The sequence below is a fragment of the Chenopodium album genome, chromosome 11 (genome assembly GCF_948465745.1).
Source record: "Chenopodium album chromosome 11, dcCheAlbu1.1, whole genome shotgun sequence".
NCBI lineage: Eukaryota > Viridiplantae > Streptophyta > Magnoliopsida > Caryophyllales > Amaranthaceae > Chenopodium > Chenopodium album.
Window position 1 is genome coordinate 57281453 of NC_137844.1, and position 14353 is coordinate 57295805.

The 14353-nt window shown below is 36.9% G+C and overlaps 2 protein-coding genes across 2 annotated transcripts; one reads left to right on the plus strand and one right to left on the minus strand.

The window, feature by feature from the left end:
• Window positions 1-2004: 2004 nt before the first annotated feature.
• Window positions 2005-4278, plus strand: LOC145567889 (FT-interacting protein 3-like). Its single transcript, XM_081627307.1, has one exon. The coding sequence runs from the start codon at window positions 2005-2007 to the stop codon at window positions 4276-4278; it is 2274 nt and encodes a 757-aa protein (XP_081483433.1).
• A 387-nt stretch (window positions 4279-4665) lies between these two features.
• Window positions 4666-12903, minus strand: LOC145567888 (protein phosphatase 2C 29-like). The gene is made up of 4 exons (XM_081627306.1): window positions 10717-12903; window positions 7040-7153; window positions 5839-6103; window positions 4666-5351 (listed from the first exon to the last, which is right to left on the minus strand). Exons 1-4 carry the CDS (start codon window positions 12520-12522, stop codon window positions 5227-5229), a joined length of 2310 nt encoding a protein of 769 aa, XP_081483432.1. The 5' UTR covers window positions 12523-12903; the 3' UTR covers window positions 4666-5226.
• Window positions 12904-14353: the final 1450 nt, after the last annotated feature.

A 14353-nucleotide genomic window follows, 5' to 3' on the forward strand; every position in this document is an offset into this window, starting at 1 on the left:
TAACTACGGAGTTTATTGTACTAAAAGATATTGCACCGGATATATTCTTATGATGAAAAACAAGTTTAGGGATTGTTCTCATTTAGTGAGCTGAACTGAACTGAACTGACAATAAACCGAAGAGGACAGCCGAACAGGCCCTTAAAACATATTTTGGTTCAAAAAAAAAAATTACATGATAACATACTTTATATATATATATATATTGAGAAAATGTACAGTCAAAGTAAGCAAATGACAAAATGAAAGTGCAAAAGTCAAATTGTTGCGACTATTACGAAACTGTAGGAATAAAACATATTGGCGCGGGATATATTTATGACAAAAACTATCTTAAATATTTTTTTTTTAAACCCCTATCTTAAACATTTTGATTCTTAAAAAATAAAATTAGTGAGATATATCCAATTATCTATATAAATAGTTATTGATTTCCTAAAAAAAAACCGTTATTGATGTTTTTATTTTTATAAAAAAATGTTGAGTATGAATGAAGATTTAGAATTTGGAGAATCGTAGTTAGAAATTGACAAGCTCTTAAGTCATTAACACCCTAGGTAGTATAAAACTATAACCTATAGTAATACCTATATAAATTGAGGAAAATATTTTCATTTACACTATAATGGCACAAATTATCTTTAGACACACTCATTTTTGAGATATCTTTATTTTTATACTCGTAATATATTTTGCATAATAGATGCTTTTCATTTAACAATTTTTTTTATAATTAATCGCCTTTATTATGGAGTATTATAGTTTGTGAAATTATTGAGAAAAACTCTCTTATGATTTTATTAAATTTTTGACTCAACCTAACAATACTTTGTATATATTTCATCTTATTTATGTATACATGTCACATATGTTGCACCAAAAAAAAGAAACAAAAAACATGTCATACAATTCTAATAATATCACAATATCCATTTTCATACTCAGAATTCATATAGTCATAATGTCATATGTGTCCCTATTTCCTACTCCGTATTATTAACGTTAGGAAATAATATGTGACTAATTCAGAAAATCACTTGAACATTACAACCTTCCTAATAAACCCTATTCACATTGAATATTTCCAATTGTAATATGTTTTTAATGTCGCAAGAGTTACATGCATATATTATGCATATTTCCTAATTTAAACATCGTTGGCCGTTGCAAAAAGCATCTTCTACTTCTTCCTCAACTATTTTCACTGCCCTATCTTAGCACAATTGCACTTTTCCATTAAAATTGAACAGGTTTGTCCTCCAAACTCTTCATCTGGGTTTTTTTTTTCTTTTTTTTTTTCAATTATTAGTTTTCGATTTAGTTGATTACATTGCTAAATTTTGTAGATGTTGTTGTTTAAATTCATGCATTACTATATTTTTGACGATCATTTTTTTCTAATCAGGTTAAGTGGGTTATTGATGATCAATGATTCTGTTTATCATGATTATAGTTAAAGGGTTTTTGAATTTTGATCAGGCTTTTCTTTCAATGATTAGAAGCTTAATACAATGATTAAGCCCTCTATTAACGATGATTAATTTTGGGTATCCCATTTCATCATTGGGGCTCCCCTGTTTAATGTTGATAATATTATATACTTATCCTGCATCAATGAATTTCCCATGCTGAATTGAGCACTCTTATTCAATCCAATGCATTAGGCATTCCCCTCGTGAGTGTAGTGGCCTAAGCTAATGTTTTCGTTACACAGGTAATACATTAAAAGGTAATTGTAGTACGCGTGTTGATTAATTTGTTTGTGAAGGGCCTAAACTTATATAGGATTTGATTAGAATCATGAAGTGATGAACTAATTGAGAAATTAGATGAGACCCTTGATTAATTTTCATGCATGAAATAAATTCATTGTAATTTGTACAAGCTCAGCTGCTAATTAGTTGATCATATGTTAGTATTGAATGGGTTTTATGAAATTGTCCTGCAGTTAAACTTATAACAATGAGCAATAAACACAATCAGCAAGTAAATCCACCACCACCAATGGAGGAGTTATCTCCAAAGAAGACTTCTCCAAACATACCGTCGACTAAGAAGTCAATGGCTAGTGCATTCAGCTTGGTCGAGCCAATGGAGTTCTTGTACATAAGAATAGTGAAAGGTAAGGACCCTTGTGAGCTTCAAAATGGTACCGAAACTTACAAAACATATGTTGAAGTGAGAATAGGAAGCTACAGGGCAATCACCAAGCCTGTGGAGAAGACTGCTAACCCTGAGTGGAACCAGGTGTTTGCATTCTCCAAGGAACGAATTCATACCTTTTTCGTAGAAATTTTGATGAAGAAGAAAGATAAAGAGGGAGAAGGGGTGAAGGGTAGATTGATCTTTGATGTGAATGAGGCCCCCAAGCGAGTGCCACCAGATAGCCCGTTAGCCCCTCAATGGTTTATATTGGAGGACTTGGGAGGGGTTTGTGTGAAGGAAGAGTTGATGGTGGCGGTTTGGATGGGGACTCAAGCTGATGAGGCATTTACTGAAGCATGGAATTTGGATGCTGCAGGGGTAAGTTATGAGGATGTTGTGAATACCAAGGCAAAGGTGTATATGTCTCCTAAACTTTGGTATCTTAGGGTGAATGTAATTCAAGCTCAGAACTTAGAGATTGCGAATAAGAATAAGAAGGCAGATGTTTTTGTTAAGGCTGTGTTTGGGGATGCAATGGCAAGGACAAAATTTTCTACCAGCAAGAATGTTTTGAATCCATTTTGGAACGAAGATTTGATGTTTGTTGCTGCTGAACCTTTTGAGCATCTATTAGTTTTGACAGTGGTGACCAAGGTTGGGAATAATGAGGAAGGTGTTGGGAATTGTGTGATTCATTTAGGGAAGATGGAGAGGAGGCTAGGTAGTAAACCGGTTGATGCGAGGTGGTATAGTCTTGATAGACCAGGCGAAAACTGCAAGATACAGTTGAGGGCTTCTTTGGATGGTGGATATCATGTGCTTGATGAGACTGCTCGCCATAGTAGTGATACGAGGCCAACTGTGAGGCAGCTATGGAAACAGGAAATTGGGGTGTTGGAATTAGGAATTCTGAATGCAACTGGTTTGCCACAAATGAAGATGAGAAGTGGACAGCAGGGAAGAACAGATGCTTATTGTGTGGCAAAATATGGGCAGAAATGGGTTCGGACAAGGACAATCATAGATAGCTCTTCGCCTCAGTGGAACGAGCAGTACACTTGGTTGGTTTATGATCCTTGTACTGTAATCACAATTGGAGTTTTTGATAACTGTCAGTTTCAAGGTCTTGATAATGCTAAAGGATCTCGGGATTCAAGAATTGGTAAGATTAGGATCCGATTATCTACTCTTGAAGTTGATAGGATCTATACTTACTCATATCCACTTTTGGTCTTGGAACCTCAAGGATTGAAGAAAATGGGGGAGCTTCAGTTAGCCATTAGGTTTAATTGCACATCTTACATAAACTTATTACAAGGTTATGCTCAGCCTTTCCTTCCCAAAATGCATTACACTCACCCTTTATCCTTATATCAGCAAGAATGTCTGAGACACCAAGCTACTAAGCTGGTTTCATTGAGGTTGGGCCGTTCAGAGCCACCATTAAGGAAAGAAATCGTCGAGGATATGCTTGATTATGATTCACGTAACTGGAGCCAGCGAAAAACAGCAGCTAACTGTCAAAGGATTAAAGCTGCACTTTTTAGTCTAGGATATGTATTCGAGTATGTGGAAAGTGTAAGCAGCTGGAAAAGGCCTTTCCTATCAGTCTTGGTGCATTTGCTTTTAATCTTCCTGGTATTCTACCCACAACTTATATTTCCTGCCATATGCTTCAACTTTGGTGTGATTGGGATGATGAAGTATCAGTCCCGTCCTAGAAACCCTCCACACATGGATCCTCAATTGTCCAGGGTTCACGGACTTAGTAAAGAAGACTTGGATGAGGAATTTGATGGACTTCCAACGACTTGCAAGAACAATGATTCACTTAAGTATCGGTATAACAGACTAAGATTATTTGCAGGGCAAGTGCAGGTACTACTTGGAGACATAGCAACTCAACTAGAGAGAGTACTATCTCTTTTCAGCTGGAGGGATCCTAGAGCTACTGCCTTGTTTGTGGGCTTCTGTATGATTTCTGGGATTGTTCTTATTTTCATTCCAGTGCAATTGTTATTTATCTTGTTTATAGTTTACATTTTGAGGCCTTTGAAATTGAGGAGCAAGCAGCCATCAGTGCCTGTGAACTTCTTTCGCAGATTGCCTGCGAAAGCAGACTCACTACTTTGATGCAGCTGAAGGCAATGCTACTTGAGAATTGTCCACGATTGTGACGAGGTATAAACAGAATTATGTGTTTTGTTACATTGGTATCCTATGCCACTATTATTTTGTACAGGAAGTTTGAAATTGTATTTTAAATTTTCATGGTTAAAATTTTTTAGTATTCTCTATACTCGCTTAATTGTTAATGGTTAATGGTTAATGGTTAAAATTTGTGTCATCCAAGTCATGTGACAATAATCTAAACGAGAATAGAGCTAATATTTTTTGTTAAATTGTTGTCACATCATTTGGAAGGATTTATTCTCAAGCGCATCTTTAACCCGAAAAATGGCTGGTCAAAAATGCATTAGGCAAATAATCATGAACAAAAGTACGCCCTAAACCGAGATCTATGTATAAATTTCGGCTGTCAACTGCATTGATGAAAATTCCACCTGAAATTACAGATTCTGTAACCTTTTTACCCCCCACCAAATTTTGCTACTCCTTTTTCTTTTTTTTTTTTCACCCTTATACTACCTTTTTTCGGCTCTGAAAAAAAACAAAAGAAAAAAAAAAAAAACAAACAAAAAATGAATCGAAGAGCCTTTACCTAATCTACCTACGCAAAATCCCCAATGGAGAAAAGAAGAATAGAAGAGTAAAACACCCTTTCCTCTAAAAAAATCCCAACCCATATGTTCCCAAGCTTTCTCACTATGGCAGCACCTTCTTAACTGGGGTACTTTTCTTACAGTCTCTCCAATTGTTTCCTCCCCTAACTAAGACAGTATGCCTATCAACCTCTAGGACTAATTTTGAGACCCAGGAGAACTGGGTCTGTTACCATATCAAGACGACTGCCCAGCTGTTAAGATCAATGTCTATCCGGTGGTTCTGATTGAAACCATGTCAGCTTTGGCAATTCCAGATAGAGCCTTAATTTTTTTAGTTTTCATATGAACATGGATTTTAGGGATATTTTCCTGAAGACTTCCAAATTCTCCCTTCAAGAGATACCACCATAACAGTGACATCATCATGGTACTTTCGGCGATCACCTTGGGGAATATCCAACAAGTCATGAAAATCCATACCTGTATGCATCAAATTAACAAATTAATCAAGCTCTGAATATTAAGATGCAAAGGTAACCACTAACTAGTAGGTGCAACATTTTATAAGCAAAAATGATCCATCGACTTAAAATTAGCTTTGCACGATTTATGCACCACTCGGACATTTAACAGAACAATCCCCATTCTGGTAGAAAAGAGTAACCAAGAGCTTCATGTAGAGAAAAATAAAATATCGGAGGTAATATTCAAGCACAAAGACAAAACATAGCAGCAAGATCGAAGAAATATTGCTTTGGACAAAGTTTCAAAACAGAGCTAATTGCTAGCCTCTAGCCTACAAATATATGGACAGATACTATATTTCTTGTTCTTATGCAGTGGCCAAAGAATCTAAGTCTGTGCTCTATAAAGTATTTGAAGCTCCAGAATCAAGGCACTGGACTATTGCAAACGAAGTTTGCCTAGAGAAAAAAACTAGATGATGACATAGACAGGTAGAAATTACCTGCTTTTTTAGCAGCTCGGTTTAGAAGCTCCTCTATTAGATGTTGTGCTGGATCTCCATCAGGAAATTTCTTCAAGAAATTCTCAACAAAAGAAACCACATCCTGATTGCTGAAATACTGGTATAGCCCATCAGATGAGAGCACCAAAAACTGGTCTCTTCGTCCAAGTTTGTGATGGTGAAGAGAAGGAATACATGATACATAAGGGGCACTACCAATGAACTCATTTCTGAACATCTCCAATAGCGAGTCATTAAACTTGGCCTGCAACAGAAACACAGGTCAATCAGAATCAAATCCTCAATTATTTGCGAAGTGCTGCATATGGTTCAATTTATATATTTTATTTCTCCTGTGTTTGGTATCCAGAAGGCATGTGAAGGCTTAAAATATACACCATATATTTCTGTCTCTGTAAAACTAGGGAAGGCATGTATCTGTTACCCTGGAATTATGCTTCCAGAGGCATAGAAATATACTTCCTACACACTATAGTTGCTCAAAAGTCTTGCCACAAAGGTGAGAAGGAAGTGAGAAAAATGAACACCTATTTATTTTTCCTGTGCCATCAACCCCTTAACTCAGATTTAAGACTGTGTAATCTGTCTCAGCCCACAAACCCCACCCAAATAGCTAGAGATCATCATAATTTTCATAAAATTCATTTGTTTATAGCATCTTCACTGCAGACGATTACCGCAGCACACTAAACAAGAGAGCAAAAAAACATAAAACCACTCTTACCAGAATGATAAGATTGTCTAAATGTCTAATAGCATAAGACTATGTAACATGTACTTTACCATATAGAATCAAGCCCAAATGAAAAGTTTATCAAAAACGTGGAAGTATTTGAAGCTCAGTTGAACTCATCATCTATCAAGAAACCAAAGAGGCTGACAAGTAAACCAGAATTCTTTCAAAAAGAACTGCATATTTGACTAGACCCTAAATTGATTACTAAAAAACACAGTTTGTAGCTGCAAGTCAATGATTGCATGTTTCTTTGCAAAAGCAATACCAGACACAAGGAAGTAGCATTCCACTGAAATGTCAGCGAGGATAAAGGCCTCTCAATCTCAACAGATTTTTTTATAGGTAAGATTGTAAGAGACCCATTTTGAGCAATGAAGTGTATACATTGTTTCCATCTAGATTCCAAGGGTAAGAGTTGACAGTAATATGGTACAAGTGACAAACCTGTTTGAGAAAACCAGCTCCAAATGCTCGAGTAACCTTGAGACGGCCTTTTACTCTATCATTGACAATGCAGTGTTTATCATCTGGATGTTCCCTCTTAATTCTTAGAACTTCCTGCAGAATTGACAAAACATAAGAAATTAGAAGCACTAAGCTGAAGGAGGCAGATACATCAAGCTCACAGACAAAAAATAGAGGACTGCATCCATCTTAATTTGCAGCATCACATAGTGTTTCAGAATTTTTGTTCTTACACTTCTTAGGACTATCACAAAATCCAAATTATTCAGCACATTTCTGTTAAGTAAAACATCAGAGCTTCCAAGGCTTACTTTAGAAAGAAAATTATGGCAATAACATCACATATTTATAATCTCCACCTCAACATCAAAATACATAATATCCAATAAATCATCTCTATGGTCAATATTCTTGAAAAATTGATAAACCTTTTAAGAAGGAATGGAATAGCACCAATACTAACATAGTAACACTATAAATCCCTACAGCTAAAACAAAAATGCATGGTTGTTTCAGTTACTTTTACTATCAAGCAATAATGTATATCACTCTATAGTTAATAGCATGTTCAGAAGTACTGATAAATGAGTGGCCCATGCCCCAAGAGAACCCACAAAGACAAAAATATAATTAACACATTAGAACTCCAAAAATCTCAAGTACTGGACTGTCTCAGAATATGGTTGTCAAAAACAGAAACTGGAAAGAAGATATCAAGTGAATCACAATATTATACTTGTATAACAAACCATCCAACACCCATCTCATGTTCCTTTGGACAGGTTCACAACTAGTAAATCAAGTTATGTGAGGCAAAATCAACATATGTTGATCTCCAAAATAGACTGAAGACAGCTGATTTTGCCTCATAAGTCAATACTGTTGGAGCAGCATTATACACTAATCCCCGTGGGGCCCCCGCAAACTGTGACCAGGAAGAATCAAATAGGTATGTGCTAGAGCTACATTTTTGGGCTAATAATACAAAAGTAGATAGGAAATTCCTTTCCCATAACCAATCTCAAACAGCGAAGTGGATAATGGGATGGAATGCATATGCTCCCATAAACCAAGCAATTTAAAAAAATAAAATAAAAAAATCCTACTTAAGTGGGTTAGGTTCCCCTCCCCCCCCCCCCCCCCCCACCCCTCCCCTCTCTTAAACCACAGTAATCAAGGCCCTCTCAAAAATGCTCAGACACAAGACCCTCCCCCCCCCCCCCCCCCTCTTTTTCTTAAACCACAGTAATCAATGCCCTCTCAAAAATGCTCAGACACAAGAGATATATACACTACAAGAATGTTTTGATATAAATTGAAGCTCATATAATCCACTAAACATACCAGCAATCTCCAATTTCAACTTCAATGACATCATTGCTATCTTACTGCCATTAGGCATCACAGTCATCTATCTCTCTTTCTCCAATTTAAATTCTTCCTCTAACTATAGATAACGATTTTATTGATCCTTGAGTCAGTCAATTTTCTCAACATTTATAATTCTTCTCCAGAAAACAGCAGCAAACACAGATGACAGATATCGTGCTACAAAACTACTTTCTCCCTCTTCAATAACCGCAATTTTGCAAGAACATTTGTAACTGGAGAAAGTATAAGAAGTAATGAAGACAATAGTGGTTGAGAGAAAATATGGACATATTCTTGGCAGCTGGCAAGATCGCATATCAAAAGGGATGATTTAAAGTAAGAAAGAAATTTACTATACTTAGAGACTCTTGTTTTAATTCTGGGACCAAGGCTTGGCTTTTACTGATATAGGTACTTAATACTACAAGCAGGACCACAATAAGCCTCAGCACTAATTCATTCCATAAAACCTGATTCTCAGAAAACATTAAAATTTCTTCATAATTTTAAACAACACTCCAGCACATATACTTCTACACAGGAAGAGTATATATTAGGATCCTAAAGAACTCACCTGGAGCACAAACAGTAATAGCTTCATCATTTGGCAATACATTATCCAGGAAAAAGATAAATATAAATCTAGAAAAGTCCACACCTTTGTATCTCCTGTTCTTAATTTTGGTCCAATTTCTCTACAGAAAGCAATTTCATTGACCATTGAACATCTAGAGAAGCACAGAACTCATAACATCTCCCCCAAGGAACAAGAAAGGACTGACAACACAAGCCTTCTTAGATCAAGTGAACCACTATAGAGCATATCGAAAACTGGTAGGAGCATATCTTCCATAAAGATCACAATTATGTGTTCACTAGCACATGAAGTCAAAGCACAGTGCAAAGGAGACTTTAGTTACCTAAATTTTCAATGGACAACAGCACACCAGAGTATTTATCCCACTACAATATAGTCTGAGGTGGTCCATAGGCATGTACCTTCACCCTTAAATAGCTACACTGCTACAGATTATTAGAGGTTGTTACCAGAAGGCGTGCAAGGTTTAAATATCTTAATATTTGTCAATGTAATTGTTACCTGGATAATTCACTTTACCACAAGTATTGTGACATATTTTTGACAAATTAATATGGGCATGGACAATGAAGACTTCATTTTTTACCAAAACATGAAAACTTATAATAAAGGAGAAGCTAATTCTGAGTGCCATAGATAGTATACATGACACTGAACCCATATCAATAATATAGCCATAAGTAGAAATGAAATCTCCATTTTTCTTTAGGCAAGCGATTAGGAAAAAAATAATAATAAATAAACTTTAAATAATACTTTCATGCACTTACCTTCATTCATGTATAGGCTACCACTAAAATGAACAAGGGCAAAGAGAACAAGCAACTGTTGTACAAGTACATGAGATACATCACAGAAATCATAAATGATCAGACATGCTTGAGAATTTAAGGGAAATATAAGAGTGGTGACAGATAAAACACTATTTTGCAAACACTGCTTCCAAAACAAGGCAAATAAAGATTTTTTAAAAAAGTATTCCTGTTTAATATACTCAAACACACTCAGGTTGATACATGTGGCTTTCAAGGATTTATATTACACTAAAAAAAAAACAATTACAAGCAAGTAGAGGTGGGGATGCAGAAAGTGTAATTGGACCATAGTTAATGCCATACAAATAGCTTTTGAGAGAAGAGCACCAGCATATGTGCATGCATCACTCTACGAGGAGAGGGGGTTGAGGATGGGAAGCCATGAAGAAAACTATGCCCAAATTACCACAAGCATAGGTTGGACATATCTACAGCTAAATCTCCAACAAAGTGAAGCAGAATCTAATGGGCTTAATATATTAATTTGCTAATTGGGTACTTGGGTCCTATATAGCTGCCTCAAGAATTCCAGACAATTGTCAGACTTAGTTCACATAATTAGTCATAGTTTAACAATGTGCAAGGAAATTGCAGCTGCAGTGGAATCAATAGTATTGATAAAGGCACCAAAGAGGCAAAAAGACTATAAATTCCTTTGGATAAAGGCACAATATGCACTGCTACTTAAACAAACAATCAAGTTCTGCCAATATCGCCCTACTTTGCAATATCGACTGAAAGCAGGAAAAGGGTGAGATAACAACATGATCATGAAAGACAACAGCATAAGCATGAAAGAAATCAAACATCAACAACCAGCATCTCAAACAGGCATTTCAATTAGCTACTCAACAACAAGATTGGAGTCTTACTTCTTCAACACTGGTACTGTGGTCAATCGTAAGCTGCAATGCAGTCAGCTTCATGGCCTCCAAAGGAAACTCATCATCCACATTGCTCGACTTCTCACCACTAGCTGTGCATTCCTCAACAATTCCTTCTGTACTAGACCCACATTCTGCCTTCTCCTTCAATCCAGCATTGGAACAACTCTCTTGAGGTTCCAATTGTGCAACAATAGCACGGCTATCCCCCAAATTCATCACATACACATCCTCATCTCTCATTAAAACAACTAACAAACACGAACCCATTAACGCGAGCTCTGGATACCGATCAAGCACTTTATCCGTCAAATCCAAATAAGCTTGCTCCGTCTTTTCCAATGCCTGGGACAATGCCCTCAAAACCAAGTCATGATCCACAGGACCCGTCTTTCTCCTACGACCACTCCTACACGATCTCTCCTCAACTCTATTCTCAACATCATCTACTTTATCCTTCTCTTCTACCCCAAACCTCCATTGAAACAACCCTCTACTATGCCCTTCCTTACTCCTAGTTAACCCTTGCTTCAATTTCGACAACAGCAACGATCTCCTCCCCACGGCAGACCCTGCATTGCTAACACTAACCGCATCATCAACCGAAAATGCAAACCTATCCGACCCTGAAAGATCAAGCCCATCTTCAGCATCATCCTCCGCAAGAAACTCCCACAATTTCCTCCTAATTATCTCCTTCTTATCCAACCCCGCCTCGAACGTAACCCTCTTGACCGCCCCGCCACCACCACGCTCCTCCCCAGCACGATTTTCCCCCTCCCTACTATCCACATTCACAATCTCTACCTCAATTTCGGAATGATTCTCCACTTTCTGCTCCAAAACAACACCATCATCATCTTCCTCACTATCCCAAAACAACCCTTTAAGCTCACCAAACACGGCCCGATACAAATGACCCATTAGAAACTCCGGAGCATCCGGGCCATTAAACCCATCATAAATCCCAACAAACAACCACCCATGTTCTTCCGATACAACCACATGTACCCGATCCTCCCCCGCCTTCCCTAACGCCCACTGTACATTTACATTACTACCCTCAACATCATCTTCAACCTCTTTCTCTCTCCTCCTCCCAACCTCCTCTTCGCTACTCTCCTTCCTCCCTACTACCGGCACAACCCATTGCCGCTTCTTCTCCGAGAAGCTTCTATACAACTTCTTCAAACTCTTCTTCCTCTTCTTCTTCTTGTAGGCCCCACCAAGAGGGGCCGAGAAGGGGACCCGCCCAGTATCCGGCCCGGAATCAAGCGGCCCAGATAACGCCCCACGCTCGATCGGACCGGAGAGGAAAAACCCGGAGCTATCCCCTCTTGGAACCGGCTGCAACGGCAAAGCCGAAAACGACGACGTACAATCAAACCCGTTTACAATCGAACCGGACCCGTAAACCGCGGCGGTTTCAACCTCAACAGTTCTCGGAGTAGAAGTATTCGCAGAAACCGAAGCCCCGGAAATGGTGCGAAACCCGGTTTCCGGCCCACCAACTCTGGACGGTTTCCGGGTCGGGTCGGATCTATCGTCGAAACGAAGAGAATGAGAAGGAGAGAGAAAATGATCGGAAGAAGTAGGAGAGAGAAAACGAGCAGAAGAACGAACGTAACAGAAAGAGTGTCCTAGGGTTTCGTCAAGAGGTTGTTCCGCCGCAAAAACAACCGGGTCTTGGTGGTTATGGTTGTTGGAATCGAAGCTCTTGTTATGGTGGTGGTTGTTATGGTGGTTGAACTCAGGTTTGAGACATGGGATGAGGTGAGAGAACCCACTTCCCATCACATTTGACTCTCTGTATCTCTTTCTCTCTCCTCAATCTTTCTCTCTCTACAAATTTTCCGACGACTTTCTCTCTCCTCAGTAGCAGTAGTAGTTTTTCTTCTGGGTTGTCTTCTTCTTCTTCTCTCTTCTGTAAGTAAGAAAGGAAGTCTAAATTTCTGACTGTTTTTTTTTTTTTTTTTCTTCTATTACAGGAGAAATGAAAAAGAAATAATAAAAATGGCTTTATTTATGTAAGCGGAAAACTAGTCAAACAGATTCAAAATTCACACAAAACATACACCCAGCAAAGAGGAGGAGAGAGAAAGGAGGAAGATGGAGGGAGATTTGCTTCTTTTTTTTTTTCTTTTTTTTTTTTTTTTTGGGTTAGTTTTTTTTTGGATTTTTTTCTCTCTCTTACCAATTGGGATTATGTTGGTTTGAAAATGAGGAAGAGGTTAAATTGAAATTTGGAACTTTATGGTAGAAAAAGAGGGTGAGAGGGGGAAATTTTTAAGAAATTGATAGGTCAATCCAAAAGTGCTACATTATTACTACTACAAATTATGGAGAATCATTTTCAAAGGAATAGGATTTTTTTGTATATTTGCCGAATCGTTATTTCGCCTATTTTTTCATTTTGGATTGTAAATTTAAGTTGAGAGTATTCAGTTTACTATTTCCTCCGTCCTTAAAAGATTGACCCTTATGACCAATTTTCACGAGTATGTCAATTTGGTAGCAATATTGTATGAATTTTACAATTGAATTATTAAGGTCTTAAATTAATCTTTGTTTAGTAAAAATAATTATTGAGGTATTAAATGTTTAGGATTTTTTTTTTTAATAAATTTAATACGTGTCTCAATCGTAATTCATCTAAAGAAATTTTACTACTGCAGTAAAATCAATGAAGTATTATGACTGCTTATGACTAATCGATTACAAAAACATTTTCAAGTATGTAAATTAAATAATAATGTAGGGGTTACATTTTTTTAAAGATGACTCAAAGCATGAAATTGCTCAACAGTGTTTCAAAACGTGAAGTTATCAAACAGTGACTCAAAACGTGAAGTTATCAAACAATGACTAAAAAAGTGAAGTTGCGGAATATTGACTCAAAACGTAAAATTGCAATAGCTCAAAATGCGAAACTGTGGGTATGTTGGCATTTGCTGGCTGGAAATCTTGAAACTGTTGATATATAGAAGAGTACTAGGATTGTATTCAAAAACTTTACTTTACTTTGATTTTTATTTTTTTTATTATTTATATATGGATAAGAAAAAACATACTTTGTAGATGTGTGGTATTTTGTTAGATTCCTCTTTGTATTTTTAAAATAACAACTTTTTTTTAATAATTTTTACTTATTTATAGTTAGATTTATTTACAATTGAATTTATGCATTTACAAACGTGATAAAATATCGTGTTAACTAATTTGAAGCAGATAAAGTGTTAAAGTTAATTGATGAACTAATTGTCCACAACTAGTATGAAGTAGGACAATATAATCACACACAATCAATTTGATGCATTGATAAAAAGGGAAACTATCATTGGTACAGGTACTACATCCTAGGTTTGGACTTTTATAAATGATAGACCTGCTGTAATTATACTTATTAGTGGCACACTTGTACTTTTAACTAGTTAACTACAGTAATCACTCCGTTAATTAAACGTTAATAATAGGTTGATGACAACAATTTTGACTTAACATGAATTGACTACTAAATTGCCCCCCCCCCCCCCCATTAACTCTCCCTCGAAGGCTCCAACTGCCAAAATTAAAGACAGATTAACTTGATTGTTCATCTTCTTCATCCCTCTAACTCTCTCCAGCA